The sequence below is a fragment of the Dictyostelium purpureum genome (assembly GCF_000190715.1).
Source record: "Dictyostelium purpureum unplaced genomic scaffold DICPUscaffold_433, whole genome shotgun sequence".
In the NCBI taxonomy this organism is placed as follows: Eukaryota; Evosea; class Eumycetozoa; order Dictyosteliales; family Dictyosteliaceae; genus Dictyostelium; species Dictyostelium purpureum.
This window is the reverse complement of record NW_003519768.1, coordinates 168-22,794: the sequence shown is the minus strand read 5'-3', so window position 1 is coordinate 22,794 and position 22,627 is coordinate 168. Positions and strand designations below refer to the sequence as shown.

Below are 22,627 nucleotides of genomic sequence, written 5' to 3'. Positions count from 1 at the left end.
TAATAAAAAAAAAATAAAATAAAAAGAATAAATAGAATTGAATAAATTAATAATATAAATAGAAAAGGTAAATAAAATATAACTCAATCTCTAAAATAATAAAGGATGAAGTATTAATATTAAATATAAAATATTATTCTAAAATAATTTTTATATAGTTATAAAATTAAATAAATATAAAATGATAAATAATAATATTTCATCACATAATTCAAACTCAATAAATGAGTCATCACCAACATTGGTCCAACATAGAATACCAACCAAAGAAAGATTTCAATATATTCTCGATGAACCAATACCAATACCAACACCCCAAGTTTCGAATATGAATAAAAATTTCACATACGAGAATCTTCAAGAATATATAGAGGGGTATGCTATTCTCTATACACATCAATTGGCAATGTATTACCGTGCCGGTCAAATAGATAAATCAAATCTTCTAGATCTACTCGATATGATCTTTTTCGATAAAAAAGGAATAGCAAGTCAATACTATCTCGAAAAATTAGATAGTAATGCCAGAATCCAAACAAAGATCTCTTTGTTGCAACCTTTAGATACATTAATGAACGAAATCATGTTGTTGGGTGGTTATATTCAGTTCATAAAGGCCAAGGGTTATACAAAAAGAAAACAGACTGGTTTGGATATTCATTCTTTTATTTATTTCGATGAAGGTATCGAGGATCAAAAATCAAAATTACTCTTAGAAATGGCAAGATCATCATTTGAAATAAATTTAAAAATTGAATATAATTGTAATATAGATAATCAAACAAACAACAACAATAATAATAATAATAATAATAATAATGAACAGGCTTCATCATCCCATTTATCCTCGCCATCAAATAAAGACTATGATGGCGATGAAGAAATGGCACCATATACAACATCAGTTAAAAATTATAAAATCCCACTTTCACAATCAATGGAGGCTTACAATACTCGAGGTGTAGTTCCACATAACTATGTAATGGCCAAAATGTTTCCTGATCACAGCAACTATAGTTTTTACTCCACTTCTGCTGCATGCAATATGTTATCACCAAAGTATCGCCAATATCTTTCGGAATTCTTAAATGAATTCCTTTCTTCACAAATAACAATTACTTGCAACTCTAATAATTTTTTTGTCAATAATAATAATAATAACAATAACAATGACAACAATAATAATAATAATAACAATAATAATAACAGTAGTACATCGAATATTAATCATACATCAACCATAGAATTGGTTTTAAACAGAGGCGATTTAAATACTTTGGAGTTCCAACACTTATTTGATTTTATGATGGGTGAGCTTTACAGATCATTTTATGAAAACTATCAAGTAGTAAAGAAGAATAAACCCGAATCACTACTTCATAGTATCATCAGTTTTATCACTCCTTTAATTTTTCATTTTATTTATCACCAACCAAATAAATTTAATTTTAAATAAATAAGTTTATAATATATACACAAAAAACCACACACACATTTAATTTTAATTTATTCATTGTGATAACCAATATTTATTTATAAAACATAAATCATTAAAATTATATAAAATCATTACCAATTTTATTTTTATCTTTTTTTATATAAAACAGATTTTTGTTTTTTTTTATTTTTGATAAAAAAAAAAAAAATTAAAATTATATTTTTTGAACTTTGTGATATATCTTTTTTTACACATGTCTTTTATCAATTTTTATATTTTTTTTTTTTCATTTTTTTTTTTTATTTATTTAGTATAATTTTTTTTTTAATTCAAATAATTTATATATATATATATATATTTTTAATTATAATAATAAATATACACTATAAATAATTAAAAATATATATTATAATAATTAAAAAATATTTAAATTTTAAAATATTATTTTAATTTATTTAAATAGATAAAATAATTAAAAATTTTTTATTATTTTTTTTATATTCATTTGTATTTAATATGGAACCCAATTCAATAGAACCAATAAATAATAGTGACAATAGTAATAATAGCAATAACGATAATAAATCATTTGATGATAATGAAAGTAGTCATGGTATTAGAATAAATAATTTAATAATAAATAAAGAAATAATTGAAAAAAAATTAAATTGTAAAGAAAAAGAAAAAATAATTTTAAATTTTTTTAATAAATTAAAATTATTAGATGTTCAAAAAAATATTTATGAAGAAAAATATAACAATGAAATAAATAATAATTTAAATTCAATAGATATGGTAAATAGATTTTTTACTCAGTTTTATAAGAGCTTACAAGATTTCCAAAAAGATATTATAGAAAAGATTCAATCAATTCACCTTGTAAATATAACAAACCAACAAGAACTTTTAGAAGATGGAGCATTTATTGAAAGATTGAAAACCAAGTACCCAGAATATTCAATGTATCTTCTTAATGGTGGTGGTAATATAAATACTCAACCAGATTCCGAAACTATTGAACCAGCTTCAAAACCATCAATTACTCCAGGTCTTGCAGGTTTAGAGCCATCCAATGTTCCAATCTTTTCTGAAGAAGAAAAGAAATACGATGATCATAAGCCAACTGTAGAGCCAATAGATCAATGCACAGCAACTCCAAATAGTGATCCATCTTTCCCTGTTGATATGTTTTTAAACAATAGTTCGAAATTATTAGAATTAGTTTCAGATGGTGCTGCTATTGATACTTTTCTCCAAAACAACAGTAAGAAGACTGTTATTTCATCTTTTTTACGTTTTAATCCACAAATGATTAGCTTGGCTCAGGAATATATTGAAAAGATGTTTCTCTTTGGAAAGAATAAAGATTTTATAAACTATACAAATTATTTTAGAGGTGCAGAAAAAGAGCTTACAAATACTCAAACCTTAGCAGAATTATTTGACAATATTCACTCTATCAAAAAAGACGTTAGCCAGGATGAATCCGATAATATCCAAGTTTCAGGGGATATCAATAATGGTGACTGTAGTACCGCCAGTGAGAGCTCTCAAAGTGGCGAAGAAAATGAACAAACAAATAGCCTTGCACTTAGTAGTAAAAAGAAGACAAAGAAATTAAAGAAATTATCTGCTGTAGTATCACCACATAGAACCAACTATGATATTATTGAAAGGGTTTATGCACTTGAAAAACAACTTAAACCAAATAGAGATTTCACTTACTCTTTAAATGGTATCGAAACCATCTCGATTCATGACGACCATTTACAATGTGGGACCATCCGTTCGTTTTCACTCGAAAGCTTTTATGAATATATAGAAGGGTTTTGTCCAATGTATGTCTTACAGCTCACTCACTATTATATTAAAAAAGAAATTGATAGGACCACAATGCTCAAATTTATAAACTATCTCTTTGATGACTCATCAGTCAGTGCTAATTGGTATTGTCAAAAACTAGATATAAATGGAATAAACCCACCAAACTCATCGCCACGAACCCACCCTCCTCAACAAACACAATCAATTTTCAATTTACCAAATGACCCAATATCCAATGTTTATTTAAGGATGCAATTACCATACCTTGAGCCATTAGAAGTGCTCTTAAGTCAAATTCTTACATTTGGTTCTCATATCAGATACTACAAGAAATTGGGCTATCTCCATGAAACTAGAAAAGGATATGGGTTAGATATTAAAGGGGCAATGTATTTTGACGACTCTTTAGAAATAAGAACAAGACGTCTCCTTAATGAACTTAAAACCGTAACTCATATAGATATCTCCACCGATTTTCGTTGCACCAATAGAACATATCATTATAGCTATATCATCGGTGATGGTAAAACATTCATAGACTTTAACAATAGAGGTATGGTACCATATTGTTATAAATTAGCATACGAATTTGACAACTATGTTGGAGGTCGATACTCAAATGAATCTGCAATTGCTGCAACTAATGACAAATTCAGAAAGGTCTACGCAACATTCATTGAAAATATTACTCAATCAAATATTTCAATTAAACTTGGTAAATTTGTACTTAATATTTATGCAGGAGAACTCATTCACAACAAACACTTAATCAATTTTAGCATTGGAGAATATTATAGATCAATGGATAAATCAATTAAATTTACGTCCAAAGTAGAGCAAAAGACCCATTCTCTTTTTTCCTTCTTAATTACCCCTATTTTTTATTTTGTTTATTATTTCCCACAAAGATTTTTAAATATTAAAAATATTAGTAACTATAACTATAATAACTATAATAATTATAATAACTATAATAATAATAACTATAACTATAATTAATAATAATAATAATAATAATAATAATAATAATAATAATAATAATAATAATAATAATAATAATAATAATAATAACTAGGCTATAATCAGATTATTTTTTTTTTATAAAAAAAAATAATAATAATAAAATTAAATATTATTTGTACAATATTTTTATTTTGGTTAATATTGCTTTTATAATTTTTTTTTTATTTCTTTTTTTCTTTCAAATAATTGAAAAAAATAATTAGTGGGATTAATCCATCTTTTTTTTTTTTAATTAATTTAATATGAAATGGTGTTACTTTGCAAAGGTGTGGTTATATTCCTCTATTTTTTAAGATTAATAGAATTTTTTTTTTTTTTGTAATGAAACTTTTTAATAACACCTATTTATATTTTCTAAAAATAAATGACTGATTGTATTATGTGACAACACTTTTCATCATTTAAATGTTTTCAGAAAATTGTTTTTTTTTTCCGAAAGTAAATAGTGGCACTTTTATAACCAAAAAAATTTTATTTTAAAAAAAAAAAAAAATTAACGGCATATATCCCAAAAAATTAAAATAATTTTATTATTATAACATCATTCTTACCTTAAAGCTTCTATAACACTCAAACCAAAAGAAACAAAATTATTATTTTTTTAAAATTTTATTTTTTATTTTTTATTTGATAACAATATTATTGTGATATCATATGAAAAAAAAAAAAAAAAAAAAAAAAAAAAAAAATATAAATAAAAAAACAAAATAAAAGGGATAATTTAAGGTAAAAATTTTTTATTTTCAATAGTTATTAGTTGTTAAATAAATCTTTTATTTATATAAACAAATAAAATCCCCATAAATAAAAAAGGTTACAAAAATTTTATCATCATTATTCCCTTATAAATTAAGACTAAAAAAACCCCCCCTTTTGTTTAAAATTTTTTTTTTTAAAAAAAAAATATTTTTATCAAAAAACTATTTAAAAAAAAGAAACCAATTTTTGGGGTTTTTTTTTTTTTTTTTTTTTTCTAAAAAAAAACAATAAATTTTTAAAAAAAAACAAAAAACAAAAAAAAAAGGGGGTTTTCCCCCACCGGGTAAATTTTTTTTTTTTTTTTTTTTTTTTAAAATTTTTTCCGGAAAAAAAAAAAAAAACAAAAAAAAGGCCAAAAAAAAGGGCCAAAAAGGGAAAATTGGCCAACAAAACTTTTTCTAAAACAAATCCGGGGAAAAGGTTTGGAAAAGTTTTTTAAGGAAAAAAAAAATTTTTTTTTTTTATGGTTTTAAAAATAAAAGTTTTTTTTTTTAAATAAAAAAAAATATTTTGAAAGAAAACAAAAAAATTTAACCCAAAAAAAAAATTAATTAATTTAAAAGATATCTTTTTTATTTTTTTATTTTTTATTTTTTTATTTTTTATTTTATTCCAAAAAAAGAATCACTTCTTATTTATTTATTTATTTATCATATATATTAAATTCTAATTCAAAAAAATATTTTTTTTAAAAAAAACAAACAAAAAAAAAAAAAAAAAAAAAAATGACAGATAACAACGGTGTTGTTAGAGAAATTCAAGCACCACAAAAATCACCAACAATGGTTTCACAAACTCAAACACAAGCACAAACTCAAAATACATGTCCATATGACCATTTGGTAATTTTAGTTCATGGTATTGGCAAGGTAAGTAAAAAAATAAATAGTTATAATAATTGATTATTAATTATTAATATTAATTTTTTATTTATTTTAAAGCATGAAAAAGAATGGACAAAGACAATAAAGAGAATTAATAAATTATTTTGTAAAATTTTTTATAATAAAGAAACTGAAAATTTTGATAAAAGAGTAAAGTTTATTGGAACAGAGTGGCATTCGACAATGCATAATCATTTGGGAACGTAGGTAAAAAAAAAAAAAATAAAAAAAAAAAAAAAATGGATTATTAATTAATTAAAATATTATAGTACTATCCAAGATGTTACACCAACAGTGGGTATACCGGCAGTAAGACAAATTGTCGATGACACATTATTAGATTTTTTAATGTGGTCAACACCAACATTTGCAGAACCAATTTATAAAGAGGTTACAGATCAATTAAATCAAGCATATCACGGTTTTATTAAAGATTATCCAAATTTTAATGGTAGGGTTTCGATCTTGGCACATTCATTGGGCAGTATAATTACATACGACATTCTTACAAATCAACCAACAACTGTTTCAGATAATTTAAAAACTCATTTTAATGATGCCGATAGTACTAATAGTAGTAGTGATTCTGGATGTGTAAACATCCCAAGTTTCGAAGAGCCAGGTAATATTTCATTATGGAGAAAGATAAAGAACTATAACGAAGAGAAAAAAGAATCATTCCATACAAATATGACATTTACACCATTGGAATTCCCAGTATATAATTTATATATTATTGGTTCGCCAGTTGGCGCTTTATTAAGTTTACGTAAACATCAACAAGTACCAATCCCACAATGCACCAACATGTATAATATTTATAACACATGCGATCCAATCTCTTACTTGATTGAACCTTTGATCGATAAACGTTTCCTTCAGTCAGAAATAGAATACCTCCCAAAATTTACAAGAAAACTATCAAAATTACCAAAGAAATTTAAAAAATCCAAAAAAATTGAAAAAATGATTACAAATACACCAAATACCAATAATAGTGCAACACCATCACCATGTTTAATATCTGCTCAACAACAACAGCAACAAATTCAACAACAAATTCAACAAATTTCAATATCATCACCAAACTATTCATCTGTAACCACAGTCACTTCGACTTCAATAATAAGCACTGTTAGTTCATCAGACACAAGCAGCAACAGTACAACTGAAAAATATTCAAGTATTATGGATGAGGAAGATGAGGATGATTCGTCATCTGGTGATGATGATCAAGACGACGAAGATAGCTCTTCAAATGATACTAATGTTACCCCAGTCGACGAGGATCATGAATCTAAACTTACAAGATCAAAAGAAAACATTAATTTATTTGGAGGTTTCCGTTATGACTATGCATTAAAACCAAAGGGTTTTCATATATCAGAGTATGGCCCAATGTTGACCGCTCATAGTTCCTATTGGTTAAGCAAAGAGGTATTACATTTCCTTGGTGCAAAATTACTCTTATAATGGAGTATTGTAAATATATATAAAAATCTATATTTTAAAACATTTAGATTTTAAAAAAAATCATATATAAAAAATTTATATATAATAAAAATTTATTTATTTATTTATTTATAAATCAATTCTTTTTTTTTTAAATTAATTTAAAGTATTTTAACTTATCGATATTTGTAGGTTTATGAAGAAAAAATTCTTGTTATTCTTCATTTGAATTTCTTATATTCCTCTTTGAAGATTGATTATGGTTTTTTGTGTAGTTATCTTTGATCTTTTTTATTCTAGAATAAAAAACTATAATTATATTTTAACGTAACTATAGTTTTTTTTTTTTTTTTTTTTTTAAAAGTGAAGATGATTCTTAATGATATATTAAGTCATCAGTTTATTGTGTTTGGTATGTGTTTAATGCTTATATGAGTTTTACTACACTGCATACAAGCTGGGCACGGTAACGTCAATTCGTGTGTGATTCGGGTAACTACAGTCGTTTATGTTTTTTTTTTTTTTTAAAGATTCATTCTCCCGGAAGATATAGGGATATATTTGGAAAAAAATTTGCGCATGCTGGGAATCGAACCCAGTTCGCATCCGTGGCAGGGATGCATCATACCACTAGACCACATGCGCTATCTGATAGAATATAAAAAAACCACCTCTTCTGGGTTTTTATATAGTATTAGGATACATCCTGGGGATTCTAATTCTCTATCTTTCATTAATTGATCATATGATGAAATAAAACTATACAATGGTTGTAAATTAATTTTTGTGATACCCAGCTAATCCATGATGTACCTAGAGTGTAAGTGGAGGGTGCTAATTCTCTATCTTTCATTAATTGATCACATTATTAAATAAAACCATCCGATAGTTGTAAATTATTGTTTGTTGATACCCGGCTAATCCATGATGTACTTGGAGTGTAAGTGGAGAATACTAATTCTCTATCTTTCATGCATTGATCATATGATGATATAAAACCATCCAATGGTTGTGGGTTATTTTGGATCGGCAAAATTGAATTTAATTGATCTAAATTTGATTTTAGTGGTGTTGAAATATTAAATTGATTTTCTTTTTGATATTAAAATAAAAATAATAATAAAAAGTTAATAATTTGGGTGATTTTTTATATAAATATAAAATTCTTTTAATTTATTACTTACCATAGAAATCGAAATAATTAATATTATAATAAGGAAAAAATGGACCCACTAAAAATAATAGGAGAATTGAAATATATTTTTTTGATTTCTTATTAACAATATATGATCTAAACTTTAAATAACCTGAATAATTTAAATTTTCCCAAATTCTCGACACCATTGGATAACTTTCAATTATTAATACTTTTTCTGGACTATTTGTAATAATTGATGGTTGTGATTGGTTTGGATTTGGTATTCTCTTAAATAAAGAATCATCTATTGAGTTGAACAAAAGTGATGAGTTATTTATGAACACCATAAAAAAAGAAAATAAGAAGTATATGAATTATTAAATGTAAAAAGAGTGGTATGTATTATTTAAAAATATATATAACAGAACAAATAAGTATTTTAACTATTATTGAACTGAAGGGCGTAAATTTAAAAATATAAAAATATAATTTAATAAATATAATAAAAAAATTATTATAAAAAAAAAATTTATAAAAAAAAAAAATAAAATTTTATTATTTAAAAAATAAATAATAAATATTTTGTGATTGATGTTTATTATTTAATAGGGGAAAAATTTGTTTTTTTATTAAATTATAAATGAGAGAAATATAGTATGAAGTGGAAAATGGGTGAAAAAATTTAAAAAATTATTGTAATTATTAATAACGGGTATTTTTAAATATTTCAAAATAATAATATCTAATTATTGATTATAATATTTCTTTTATAATAAAATGTGTGAATAAAATTTATTATTCTGATAATGTTCTCTAGGTTTTATTTATATATTATTTAAACTATTTTTTTTTATTTTTTATTTAAAAAAAATATGTAATAAATATTTTTGTTTATAAATATATAAAAGATAACTAATTTAACAATAGATAGATTATTAATATTAATAAAAAAATAAACTATTCATAATAAATACAATTTTTTTTTTTAATAATGGTGAAATTAAAGTTCAAATAAATAAAAAAAAATAAAAATAAAAACTAAAAAGTAAATTAAAAATAAATTCTCAATCTTTTATTAACTAAATATTTTTTATAAATAGTAATTATTATATATTCAGAGTTAAACTTATAAATTATTAAACCAAATATAGAAATAATATTTGAAATTAATTAATATTTTTTTTTTTTAAATCTTTTTTTTAAAATTAACTTGGTATTCAGGATATCATTTAAAAGAGAATTTAATGAATTTTTCAAATCAAAATATAGATTTAATTAAAATTCTCAATTTAAAACTATAAAATAAAATAAAGTCTATATAACTATTACAAATTAAATTAAATATAAATTATAATAATATAATAAAAAAAAACTCACATTAAATTAAACAATTGTATTTTTTTTTTTAATTTTAATTAATTTTTTTTTTTTATAATTTATAAAAATTTTTTAATTTCTTTTTTTTTTTTTTTTCATTTATTAAAATTAAAGTTTTCATTCACACACTCGTTTTTTTACATCCAGCTTAATTTTTTTTTTTTTTAAATTAAATCATAAAATTTATTTTTTTATTTTTACACTTATATACATTTTATTTTATTTCAAATAATTATTTATTTTTTAACAAAAATGGATAAATTTTTATTATTATGTATTTCTTTATTTATTGGTTTTGGTGTCATTTTTTTATATTATTTTGGTCCATTCATTTTCAAAAAAAACACCAACATTCAACACGGTTGCCAATGCTCTATTAAAAAGGAAAAGTGCCAATACTGTATCTCCAATGACAATATAGAATACTTGAAACAGCAAGAAAAAGAACGTCAAAGACTTGAAGAGATAAAAAATAGAGCATATCAACAGAGACTTTACCAACAGCAACTTTACCAACAACAACAGGAACAACTCTATCAACAACAACTCTATCAACAACAACTCTATCAACAACAACAACAAAGGCTCCAACAACAACAATTATATCAGCAACAACAACAACAACAAAGAGTCCAACAACAACAATTATATCAACAACAACAACAACAACAACAAAGACTCCAACAGCAACAAAGACTCCAACAACAAAAACAGAGTGCAGCACAAATGATTAATGACCAGATGGTTCCAATGGATATCGATACACCATTGGTAAATACAAGAGGTTTATCAAATATTCAACCTCATAAATTGAGCCAATCACAAATGGCTGAGATACGTTTAAATGAACGTATACAATTATATGGTTTAATGATCAGAAGGGAAATTCCAGGTGATGGAAATTGCCAGATGCATGCGCTATCTGATCAAATCTATGGTGACTTGGACCATAGTGCTTTAATTAGAACTGTAATTGTTGATTGGCTTAGAGTCAATGGAGGATTTAAACTTCCCAATGGTGCCACCCTATCAGACTTTGTCTATGATTCAAGTTGGGAAGAATATTGCAACAATATGTCAAAGAATGGTACATGGGGTGATCATTTAACATTAGTCGCAGCAGCTGAAATCTTTAAAATTAATATTACAATTATATCATCAGTTGCATCCCAAACTAGTTTCTTCATCGAAATTAAACCAAAAGTTAAAAGCGACTATTATATTTTATTATCACACATTGCAGAGTTCCATTACGGCTCATTGTGCCAATTATAAACTCCCCTTCCATAGGTAAATATTTAAATATTTTATTTTTTCACTATTTTTTTAAACTATATATTAATTGATATTTTTTACATTATATTCAGTCATTTAAATAATTATAATCAAATGTCCCTAGATTTATTGCTAGTTGTTGTCTTTTTATAGATTCCGTTGGTAATTGTAACTTAGAAAAAAATTTTTAGTTGATGAAATTAGTTGTATAGAGTTGTTGATCCACTTACTGGTGAATCAGTTCAAGTAGTTGATGGTCTTCAAGGTGTTAAAAGAGTCAATTTTAAACAAATATTTAAGCTAATGGTTGTACAATTAAACCTGTTAATCGTGAACATGTTGCTGTTCCATATCAAGGTATTGGTGCTCAATTAGCTGCTTCAAGAAATGTGTATGCTTCAAAATCTGTTAGCTTCTTCAAAGAAATGTGTATGCATCAAAATCTGTTGATTCCATTGCATTCAATCCAAGTGCTGAAAATATTAGGCATCTGTTAGTCAAGATAAATTAGTTTGGTATTTGCTACTGGGTAAAGATTTTTAGAATAGAGTTGTTGTTCCACGTACTGGTGAATCAGTTCAAGTAGTTGACGGTCTTTAAAGTGTTAAAAGAGTCAATTTTATACAAATTTTAAAGCCAATGGTTGTAAAATTAAAGCCTGTTAATCGTGAATATGTTGCTGTTCCATATCAAGGTAATGGTGTTCAATTAGCTGTATTCCACTTGCTAGTAAAGGTCGTTAAACCAGTGTTCCATGTATTGAAATTGGAAGTCGATTATGCGATATTGATCTTTTACAATTTAATAGCTCCATTGTTGCTACTGGTTCAGAAGATAGAATGCTTTTGATATTATTATTCAAGACAGATAACAAAAGTTTTATATAATTTCAGATAGAATGATCAAACTATCGAAAATTTATATCCAGAACCGACTACAATTAAGAACTTCATGGTTTCATGGTGATATCCAACTATTATAGAAAATTTAATAAGAACCTGCCAATAATTTTCAGAGTTTGCGAAGATTAAACCAAACAGAAAAGCAATGGAAATGATTAACCCTAGGTAAGAAGTTAGAATATTAGTAAGTCCAAAGTTCAACAAAAACAAATCTACACAAGTGATGTATAATAGCAAGAAAAATCTACAAGTATTGCCGATCTCCTAAGAATTAGCTCCAGAAAGAATCCAATCAAAATTATTTCAATCACTAGAAAACTTGATTTAGCTCTTTTTAACGTTGGCCAGTTAAAATTAGCATATTATCATTTATTCAATGCTCTCAAATATATAAATCAAGAACCACCAACACTAAGAGAAAGCACAAAGCCAAAACAATTTAGAATATTGGCAAACATTGCTAATCATCAAAAATTCTTTATTACAATTTAGAAATGTTGGAAATGAGAGAAAAAATGCTTTGTCTTTTTATTCAAAATAAAAAACATTTAGTGATTGTTCCAAAACATTAGATTTCTGGTGTTCTTATATTTCACTTCAATTATCATCCAATCTAAAAAGGAACTTTCCTAAAATTAAAGGTTACTCTAATGGTATTCACTTTCTTGGTAATAATGGTAATCAAGCAACAAGTATATGTTTATTTTAGATTCAACAACATCAAAATATAAATTAATTTTAGTAGACAAGAAACATATTACAAAAGAATTAGAAAAATTTCATTCAGGGAACATTGGTTGAACAAGATTAGGATTAAATGTTAGAAACATTGTGGCAAAAAAAATAGGTTCTTATGTAGCATGTATGGAGTGTCAACAATCAAAGAAAACAAGTATGGTATGTTAAATCCACCTTAAGTTTCGGATTTCCATGAAACGATGGCAATGGGTTTAATGAATTTGCCAAAAAAAAGAAAGCGATAGTGTATTCGTAATTACAGAAAGGTTAGGCAAAATGGTCATTATTATACCGTGCAAAAGAACATTAACAGCAATAAAGCTTTTGTGAATATCAGTTTGCGTTTATTGTTTACCGTTATCAATTGTTAGCGACAAATTATTTATCAGGGTTTAACGGCAAAGCTCAGGTATCATTAGTTCAGGTCGTCCATAGGCAGGGGTCAATCGAAAAGAAACAATTAAAGAGACCTTATCCAAAGCAAAGGCAAAAAGGATAGATGGGATGAATATAGAATGTTAAATTAAAAAATTTAATTAATTCGTCTACTAAATTAACACTGCAAGTAGTGTATATTGCTTTGAACAAAGAATGCCTTATAATATCAATACAAATTACAATTTAGATATGGTTTTATTTTACTAAAATAGTACAAGATAATTTATATGAATCTCAAGTAGAACAAACAGTTCAATATAAGAATAGAAAACAATTAGAAATCAAAAAATATAGTTTAGTTTTTAATCCAATATAAAAATATAGTATCACAGGATCAATTTAAATAATTACCAAAATTTTCAGGTCCATTTAAAGTTATAAAGAGGAAAGATAATATAAACAATTATGAAGCCAGAATTTTAAATTCAAAAAAGGAATTAGGGTAGTAAACATCAATGGTTATTTGTTAAATCTGAGAAAAAGTTGTTAAATAGGAAGTAGAAACAATTATAAACCACCAGTAGTTGAAATTGAAAGATCATTAAAAGAAGAATCCGTAAATATGGCAAAGGTGAAAGAATATTTAATTCAAATGAAGGTAATGATAGATGGGCACTAGATTTATATCAAGAAGACAATGTGATATTTGGATAACCGATTACATAGGATGATGGTCAATCAATTAATATTTAAGTTTTAAAAAAATAAAATAAAAAAATTTATTACCACTACATTATGTTTTTTATATAGATAACTAATGTTGAGGAATTTAGAAAAACTGTACTCTATTACCAAATTTATTTGGTTCATTGTTTAAATATATTCTTTAATTTTAATTAACCTGTTATAATAAACCTAATTATTAAATAATTAATTTGTATAAAAAAATCTTCAATTGAGTTTAAAAATTCTAATTTCTGGTTGTTCCATTCTTTCTCCGTTTCAAGTCTAAATAATAAGAAATTAGAATGATATTTATTAAAATGATATAGTTTAAAAAAATAAGATAACTAAATACTAATAAATAAAATAAAAAAATGAAAGGATGAACAAGGTAAACAATAATAAAATAAAAAATAAATATGGTTTATTTTAATATATAAAAATTCATAAAAAAATAAAATTTTTATTAAAATTATTTTTATTTTTTATTATCATCATTGTTTGGAGTCGATGGTGCAAATGGATTAAAAGAGGATGACGTTTTTTGGTTGGTTGGTTGGTTGGTTGTTGGAGCCGTTGTTGTTGAGGATGAGAAGAATGATTGGTGTCTACTAAAAAGATCAAATGGATTACTAAAGAAACTTTGGCTATTTTGTTGGGAATGACTATTTGATTCAAATGGGTTAAGACCAATCATTTTTAAGAAAGAATCATCTTGATTATTATATTCATTTCTGGTTCTATTGTTGTTACTATTAGATAGTCCATTGCTGTTATTATTTGTGTTGTTATTATTAATTATGTTACTATTATTACCAATATTATTGCTAGATCCACCAATACTACCACTTCTATCACGAATGTTACCACCTGTGCCATTTAAAGATCCAATTGGTGAGTTCGAAATAAATGGTGAGGTTTTACCACTACCAATAACGCCAATAGATGATTTATAAATATTATCTGGTGTTGGTGAGGTTGACGAGGTATTTGTAGTTGCTGTTGTGGATGATGAGGTTGATGAGGTTTGTTTACCATTACTGAGCCAATCAGGGTTGAATGCTTGGAATGGATTAAACTGTGATGGAGAACCTGATAATGGTGGTGGTGATGGTGATTGTGAGTTTGGAATTGAAAATATATTTGAGCTATATAATGATTGGTTTGAATATAAATTTTGATTTTGATGATAGATTGGTTGAGGTTGATAAAGCTGTTGAATTTGTGGTTGAAGTGTAGGTGATTGTTGTGGTTGAAGTGTAGGTGATTGTTGTTGTGGTTGGAGAGTTGGTGAAATATTAAATTGATTTTGATTTGATAGTTGTGATTGTTGGTGTTGCTGTTGCTGTTGATGCTGATGTTGATGTTGATGTTGTTGATACTGATAGGATTGTTGTTTTGGGACATAGGTCTTAGAGTTCTCTCTTCTATTACTATTGTTATAATTACTATCATATGGTTTTCTTGTTTTTTGGTGTTCTCTTTGTGTATGTTGGTTGTGATGGTTGTTTAATGAATGTTGATTTTGTTTATGATGAGAGTTGGTTTGTACTTGTTGGGATGTTTGCTGTTGAGTTTGGTTTTTTTTCTGGAATCTTTTAGTTTTATCTAATTGATCATGATTGTTAGTGTTGATAGTTGGGTTATCTTTCTTTTTATTATCATCATTTTTTGGTTTAAATTGTTTACTATTTTGAGCATCTTGAGTTGTACTTTGAGATTTGATATTTGCTTGTGTAGAAGGTTTGGATAACTGTAATGATTGTTGTGGGGCTGAATTTTGTTTGATTGGTTGCTGTAAAGGTTTTTTATCTTCTTTTATAACCTGTGTTTGTACATTGGTCGGTGGATTTAATTGAATTTGTGGTTGTTGTTGTGATTGTTGTGGTTGTTGTTGTTGCAGTGGTTGTTGTGATGGTTGTGGTTGTTGTGATGGTTGTGGTTGTTGTGGTTGTTGTAGCTTTTTATTTTCTTTATTGGCTGTGGGAGTATTTGTTTGTTCTTGTGGCTTTTCTTTATCAAAAGTATTCTCATTTCCTTTAAGTGATATAGGATCTGATGGGCCTGGGGATGGAACCGAAGGTAATGGTGGTGAAGATGATGAGGATAAAGAAGAAGATGGTGATGGAGATGAAGATGGATCAGGGGGAGATGATAATGAGGATGAGGATGAGGATGAAGATGGTGGTGGCGATGATGAAGATGATGAAGAAGATGATGAAGAAGATGATGTTTGGCTTTTTTGACTTATTTGTTGATCTGGTTGAGAAACTGAAATTGAAGGATTAATGTATAGTTGTGAAGGAGGTGAAGAGGGTGGAGCAATTGGTTGTTGTGGTTGATAAATAATTTGTTGTTGTGGAGCAGTTTTAAAAGTAACTCTTGAGTTTGCTTTTTTCTTTTTGATTCTTAAATTGTCATTTGATTTATCAGGTGATTTAGGGATATTCGAATGAATAGAGTCTAAATGTTGTAAATTATTGGTTTGATGATTTAAATGGTTTAAACGACTATTGTGATTATTAATATGGTTCGCAGCTGATTTTGAATGATAGCTAATTAGCGATTCATTTTCATATTCTTCAGTATCGGAACCAGTATTTGAAATTTTAAATACATTTGAATATTCTTTCCAAGTTAAGAAAATTAAAACAAAGAACAGTATAACCATACAAATTATAAAGATAATTTTGGCAGGATACTCGTAAAAGAAGGATGGAGAGAGATGGGTGCACAATGGTAAATAATCGTGTGGTAGTGAACCAATTAAAGTAAACGTAAAATCTTTCTGATTAGTTCTAATAACTAAATCTTTTTTGATTAACGATGTGCTAAAATCTGGTTCAAAGCTAACGATTAGTTTAAACGAATCGCCTGGTTTTAAAATCGAGTAGTCTTTGTTTGAAAGAATTTCTAAACAGTTTTGAATTTTAAAACCAAAACCAAAGCAATTATTACCATTTGCTGATTGGACACCACTAGTACCGGTATTGTCACCATGATTGTTCGATGGGAAAGAATGATGATTCTTATTATTTTGATTACTACTATTATCACCAATTGAAATATCTAAAATCTCTAATGACATATCACCATTGTTTACAATATGAATTGTTTTATTGATTTCGATTTTAGTATCTTTATAGGATGATTGAGGTATATGATTTCCTTTCTTTTGGTTCTTTGAGTCAAATAAAATTTCTGAATTTAAATTATCAACCTCTTCTTCTCTCTTTTTAAATATACATGGACTGAGATGAGTTTTATTTAATTCTAAAAACAATGTTGAAATTTCAAATGATTTATCTTTGAATGATAATATATTTGAGGATGTTGGTGATGCTGAAGATGAAACCAATTTACCACCTTTTTCGAACATTGCTAAACGGCCACCATCAGATTCTCCAATTAGTTTTATTGGTGTAAGTGATGAGGTATAATTGTTCTTTAAATAGATAAACCAACTACTGGATCCAATTTCTTTGGGAATAAATTTTATTGGACCAAATTTGAGGAAACCTTTAGGTTTGATTGTTCTATTGATCTCAAAGTTATCTCTATCAATTCTAAAATTGTTTAAACCATTGAATTTTACCAATAAACTATTTGAATAATTTGAATTATTATTAACTCCATTAATATTGACATTATTACTATTTAAATTAAAATATTGTCTAAGCTGATTTGAAAGAGTTTTTGTTGTCAAGTTAATTGGGCCACTACTTGAAGATGATACATTTGGTTTTGAGAAATAGGTTTCGTTTAAAATTGAAATCATTATGTCGTGCTGATCCATTGGTAACAATGAAATAGAAATTTCACAATCGAATGGGTTATGAATTAACAATGTTTTGATTGACTCTTGGCCAATTCTTGTTTTACCAAAATTAATAATTTCAAAATAATTTTGAGGTTCTTGATGATTTTCTTTGATTAATTTTGTATAAATTGAACTTTCGTCGACTTCACCTGTGGTAGTTTCCTTGGTTGGGGAGGAATCAGATTGGTCAGTTTGAGGACTATTTTTCATCATTGTACTTGATAGTGATGATAAATCGTAAACTGGTATAGTTGGCTTTTCAACTGATATTTGGGTTTCTATATTTAAATCTAATGGTAAATCTGTGTGTACGATGACATTTGATTTTAATGTTAAATAATATTTATCTCTACCATCATTTGAATTTAAAATTTTAGTTGAATTTTTTATCCAAATATCTTCTCTATTTAAAAATTCTTCGATTGATAATCTTTGCTCAAAATATTTTTTATCAAAACTAACGTTGTTATTATTATTTAAACTATTATTAACTTCATTTGGTGATTCTGTGATTAATAATGGATCGAATATTAAATTTGCGAAATGAGTTTTTTGGTTTGGTTCTAATTGATTATTTAATAGTTTAAGTTGGAGTCTTTTATCTTTACTTTCTATAGATGATACATTTACAATAATTGGATATGAGTTGGCGAGATATAAAGGCTTTATTATTAAATTTGGTGATGCATCTTTTTCTGTGGAATTGTCGATTGTCTTTTTTCTATTTGTATCTGTGTTTGATTTTTCTTTTTCTTCATTTTCACCATTATTAGTATCAACACCAATGTTTAAATTGATTGAGTTTGGTGATAAATTTAAGGATCCTGCTAAAACATTGAAATGAATTGGAATTTCTAAAGTTTTAATTTGGGTATTCATTAACAGTTTAATTGATTTACCTTCTGAAGTTCGTTCGGTTTTACATCTATTAAATTCGAATACTAAAAATGCAGTGTGAAATGGCTTTAGTGAAAAAATTGATTTGTTTGGATTTGAAAAAATTTTTGATAAATAACCATTTCCATTAATTATACCAGAACTACTGCCAATTGTTTTATCTCCAGCACTATTAGAGTTTTGTTTGCTTGGTAATGGACATAATTTTGAAACTTTACACCTTTCATTTATTTGCCTCTTTTGAGAATCTGAAAGATAAACCTCTTGACCATTTTCATTGATAAATTTATCTATTTTAATTGAAACCAATCTATTTAATTCTACATCACTATCATTTTCACTAATAATTGATAAGCATTCAATATCTAATGTAAATGGGTTGTTATTTTTAAATTTAATTAATTTCTTTCTTGATTGATTTATACTTATAATTCCAAAGTCAATCTAATATTAATTATTTTTAAATAAAAAAAGAGTTAATATTTATTATTTATTATTACTATCTAAGACTATATTTACCTTTTTATAATTTAAATTTTCAAAATCTAATAAATTTGATGAAAAATCTAAATGGCCATTAAAACGATGTAGTTGGACTTGTAAGCTTGAGATATTTGTTAAAATTACTAATGAGGAATATTTTGAATTTTGTAAATGATGAGTTGGTGTATTTTCTTGACCATCAGATATTTTCTTTCTATTGAATGATATGATAATTGGATCCCATGATTTATTAGGAAAAGCAGTTTGACCTAATGGAGCGGACTCAACTTTGTATTCCTCATCATCTAAAATTTGAACAGTTTGGATTGAAACTGGAATTGGAAAATAATTATGTAGAGTTAATTTCTTGATAATTGATGGATATTCCTTATCGATACTCTTAAACACACCATATGGGAATAAAATATCTTCGGGATTATATGCTAAATGGCCGTGGGTAACTGATGCTCTATATGGAATAATAATGTCTTTGTGATCCTCAATCTTTAAAATATATTTTCCTCTAAATTCACCTTCCTCTTCACCATTGAAAATAAAATGACCTAATTCCATTTTCTAAAATGAAAACAATGGTGTTAGTTTATCTTCTATAAAATTATTAGAAATTTAATGTTTATATTTACATGTGTCATTAAAGATATTTTTGTATTATGTTGAATAAATTTCAAATTGTTTGAGTTTGCACATTTAATATTTGAACTTCCATCACCAATTTTACGTTTCTTGCCATTAGAGATATCTCCACTTTGACCTTCATTATCTTCGAAATATGGTTCGATTTTTATATTTAAGTCCTTTTGATCTGCATTTAAAATAAATAATGAAACTGTTTCAAAATCTGTGGAGCTAGTAATATAACCAAAATCAATTTCTTTTGGGAACACATAAACCCCTTCATCTACAGAAACCATATCGGCTTGAATTAAAAATACACCAAAATTTGACTCAATATTAATATAACCATTAAATATACCGGGGACTGGTGAAAAGAAAAATAAATTTATTAAATGAGATTTGGTAAATGGTGGAATTTCCTGTATAAAAGAAAAAAAATGGTGTTAATAAATTTCTTAAGTATTACCATATGTAATATTATGTTACTTACCCATGGATGCTTTTCAATTGAATCAGCTTCATTAAATAATTGAGTTAAAGGTGATGGAGGTGAAAGATAAAATGGTTTTCCATTAGTTGAAATATCGGTAATTTTCATAGTTATATTATGAGGATTATATATAAAAATTGGTGATACAAAAATTTTATCTACCAAAACCATTTGATCGATAATTGGTTCTAATTGATAAATATTATTTTCTCCTTCCCCTTTTACTGTGAAAGAGAATTCACCTATATTTGTATTTACTATAAACTCTGTTTTAAAAACTCCAATTTCTTTTGGTAAAAAAATAATTGAAATATTGACACTTTCTAATGGCTTTAAAACCTATATTAAAAAATAAATAAAAATATTAATATTTTTTTTTTTTTTTTTTTTTTTTTTTTTTACTTACCAAACTACTAACAAGTGTAAAAAAGTTTAAATCCTCTGTTGTTACTGATAAAATATGAACCGAATCTTTTTCATTACTATTTATAAACTCTATAATCTTATAAGTTGGTACACATAAACTTCCTCTTTTAAACTCCAGGCTGCTCGGTTTTATCATAAACCCTTCTTTTTTAATTTTATATATTCTCTGAGTTTTACTTTGCAAATCAATATCATCAATACTACTATCATCCTTATTATTGCCATTATTATTAATATTTTTATTATTATTTATATTATTATTAATATTATTATTATTAATATTGTTATTATTATTATTATTATTAATCTTATTATCGTTATCATTATCATGATTATTACTATTACTATTTACAACTACATGTTGATATTGATAATATGATTTTTTAAATGATGATACAAAATCTAATGATAAAGTTGAAATAGTTTTTAAACCTACTAAATTAACACTGTTATCATTGTTGTTGTTGTTGTTATTATTATTTTTTTTTTTATTTGTATTCGTAGCTATTAATGGTGAAGATAATTGATCCACCCCATTCTCTTTAATGAATGATCTTTGTAATATATTAGAATGGTGTTGTTGCTGATGAAGTTGTGCTAATTGCTGTAATTGCTGTAGCTGCTGATCGACAGTTCCTCCACCTATTAAACTTGAACCTTCACTTAAAATAAAAGTATTCCCAAATAAAGTGGGCATATTTGATTCCTGTGTAAAAGTATAATGAAACCCAATTTGCTTTTTTATATTTTGTTCATTTATATTATTTTGAATAAATATTATTGAATCGTCAGTATACTGTTGTTGTTGTTGCTGTTTTTTATTTTGTTTATTATGTTGTTGTTGTTGTAATAATTCATTGCTGCTTGTAGCCCTGATAACTGAATTATTACTTGTCAACATTAAAATTAAAATAAAAAAAATGAAAACTTGAGATGATTTGATAATCCCTTCATTCTTCATTTTTTTATTTTTATAGTCTCTTTCAGCTTTATATTACTATTTACCAAAACTAACTATAAATTCTACTATATATAAAATTATATATATCTATGAGAAAAAAATTAGAAAATTAGAAAAATTCGAAAAAATTAAAATATATAAAGATATATATTACAATATAAAATAAATAAATAAATAAATAAACAATATATATATATATAAATATAGAATATTTGTAAATAATATATCTGTTATAATAAATAAATATGAAATGAAATGAAAAAAATAAAATAAAAAAAAATGAAAATTAAAAAAAAAAAATAAAAAATAAAAAAAATTTTTGTACGATAAAATTTATTTTTTTTTTTTTTTTTTTAAATTTTTTGAAAGTTGGTTGATATCAAAAAAAAAAAGGTAGGAATCTTTATTGTGTGACAAATGATGTAGTTACTTTAATATTATTTTTTACAAATAACTTATTACTTATCAGTTGATGAGAATAATATACTTTATTTTTTTTTTAAAAAAAAATAAATAAAAAAATAAAAAAATAAAAAAATTGATTTTTAAAAAAAAATAAATAAAAAAATTATAATAATTATTTATATTTAATTTATTTTTAAACCCTATTAATGCAAATATTTTTGTTATTATTTTAAATTTACCCACACCACAATTTTAACTACTTACTATTTTTATTACTTATTATAATAATATTTATAAATATAACTTTGAAATTTCAAAAATATAGATATTTTGTTCAACAATTGTAATTTTAAATAAAAATAAAAATAAAAAAAAAAAAAAAAAGATTTAATTTTGATATAAAAAAAAAAAGGAAAAAAATAATAAAAATCTAAAAAAAAACAAGTGCAAAAAAAAAACAAAATATTGATGAAAAATTCAAATAAAAAAAAAAAGAATTACTTATTTATTTCGTAATATTTTTTAATTATATTGGGGGATTTAATTAATGTGATAAAAAAAAAAATTGGGTTACAGAGTATTTTTTTTTTTTTTTTTT

At 25.1% G+C, this 22,627-nt stretch overlaps 7 protein-coding genes across 7 annotated transcripts; 5 read left to right on the top strand and 2 right to left on the bottom strand.

The window, feature by feature from the left end:
* Positions 1 to 226: 226 nt before the first annotated feature.
* Positions 227 to 1,456, top strand: DICPUDRAFT_8601 (uncharacterized protein; the record flags this gene model as incomplete). Its single annotated transcript, XM_003293452.2, has 1 exon — positions 227 to 1,456. A coding segment is annotated over one exon (1,230 nt), but the record flags the coding sequence as incomplete, so codon positions are not given.
* Positions 1,457 to 1,954: 498 nt separating this feature from the next.
* Positions 1,955 to 4,261, top strand: DICPUDRAFT_84048 (uncharacterized protein; the record flags this gene model as incomplete). The annotated part of the gene is made up of 2 exons (XM_003293451.1): positions 1,955 to 2,108; positions 2,163 to 4,261. The coding sequence occupies 2 exons, from the start codon at positions 1,955 to 1,957 to the stop codon at positions 4,259 to 4,261; spliced, it is 2,253 nt and encodes a 750-aa protein (XP_003293499.1).
* A 1,203-nt stretch (positions 4,262 to 5,464) lies between these two features.
* DICPUDRAFT_50997 (uncharacterized protein) lies at positions 5,465 to 7,469 on the top strand. The gene is made up of 3 exons (XM_003293450.1): positions 5,465 to 5,913; positions 5,986 to 6,131; positions 6,198 to 7,469. Exons 1-3 carry the CDS (start codon positions 5,770 to 5,772, stop codon positions 7,399 to 7,401), a joined length of 1,494 nt encoding a protein of 497 aa, XP_003293498.1. The 5' UTR covers positions 5,465 to 5,769; the 3' UTR covers positions 7,402 to 7,469.
* A 779-nt stretch (positions 7,470 to 8,248) lies between these two features.
* Positions 8,249 to 8,865, bottom strand: DICPUDRAFT_158361 (uncharacterized protein; the record flags this gene model as incomplete). Its single annotated transcript, XM_003293447.1, has 2 exons — positions 8,249 to 8,472; positions 8,565 to 8,865. The coding sequence occupies 2 exons, from the start codon at positions 8,863 to 8,865 to the stop codon at positions 8,249 to 8,251; spliced, it is 525 nt and encodes a 174-aa protein (XP_003293495.1).
* A 1,282-nt stretch (positions 8,866 to 10,147) lies between these two features.
* On the top strand, positions 10,148 to 11,170 carry DICPUDRAFT_84045 (uncharacterized protein; the record flags this gene model as incomplete). Its single annotated transcript, XM_003293449.1, has 1 exon — positions 10,148 to 11,170. One exon carries the CDS (start codon positions 10,148 to 10,150, stop codon positions 11,168 to 11,170), a length of 1,023 nt encoding a protein of 340 aa, XP_003293497.1.
* A 387-nt stretch (positions 11,171 to 11,557) lies between these two features.
* DICPUDRAFT_84044 (uncharacterized protein) lies at positions 11,558 to 12,564 on the top strand (the record flags this gene model as incomplete). Its single annotated transcript, XM_003293448.1, has 3 exons — positions 11,558 to 11,599; positions 11,807 to 11,926; positions 12,307 to 12,564. 3 exons carry the CDS (start codon positions 11,558 to 11,560, stop codon positions 12,562 to 12,564), a joined length of 420 nt encoding a protein of 139 aa, XP_003293496.1.
* A 1,825-nt stretch (positions 12,565 to 14,389) lies between these two features.
* Positions 14,390 to 21,624, bottom strand: DICPUDRAFT_158359 (uncharacterized protein; the record flags this gene model as incomplete). The annotated part of the gene is made up of 5 exons (XM_003293446.1): positions 14,390 to 19,072; positions 19,148 to 19,687; positions 19,756 to 20,166; positions 20,238 to 20,576; positions 20,644 to 21,624. 5 exons carry the CDS (start codon positions 21,622 to 21,624, stop codon positions 14,390 to 14,392), a joined length of 6,954 nt encoding a protein of 2,317 aa, XP_003293494.1.
* Positions 21,625 to 22,627: the final 1,003 nt, after the last annotated feature.

What these genes read in the sequence shown, in the direction of transcription:
- DICPUDRAFT_50997 (XM_003293450.1), top strand. Translation starts at nt 5,770, where the DNA reads ATGACAGATAACAACGGTGTTGTTAGAGAAATTCAAGCACCACAAAAA. An exon ending in TAGTTCATGGTATTGGCAAG is followed by an intron (nt 5,914 to 5,985) that starts GTAAGTAAAAAA and finishes TTTATTTTAAAG; the next exon opens with CATGAAAAAGAATGGACAAA. An exon ending in ATGCATAATCATTTGGGAAC is followed by an intron (nt 6,132 to 6,197) that starts GTAGGTAAAAAA and finishes AAAATATTATAG; the next exon opens with TACTATCCAAGATGTTACAC.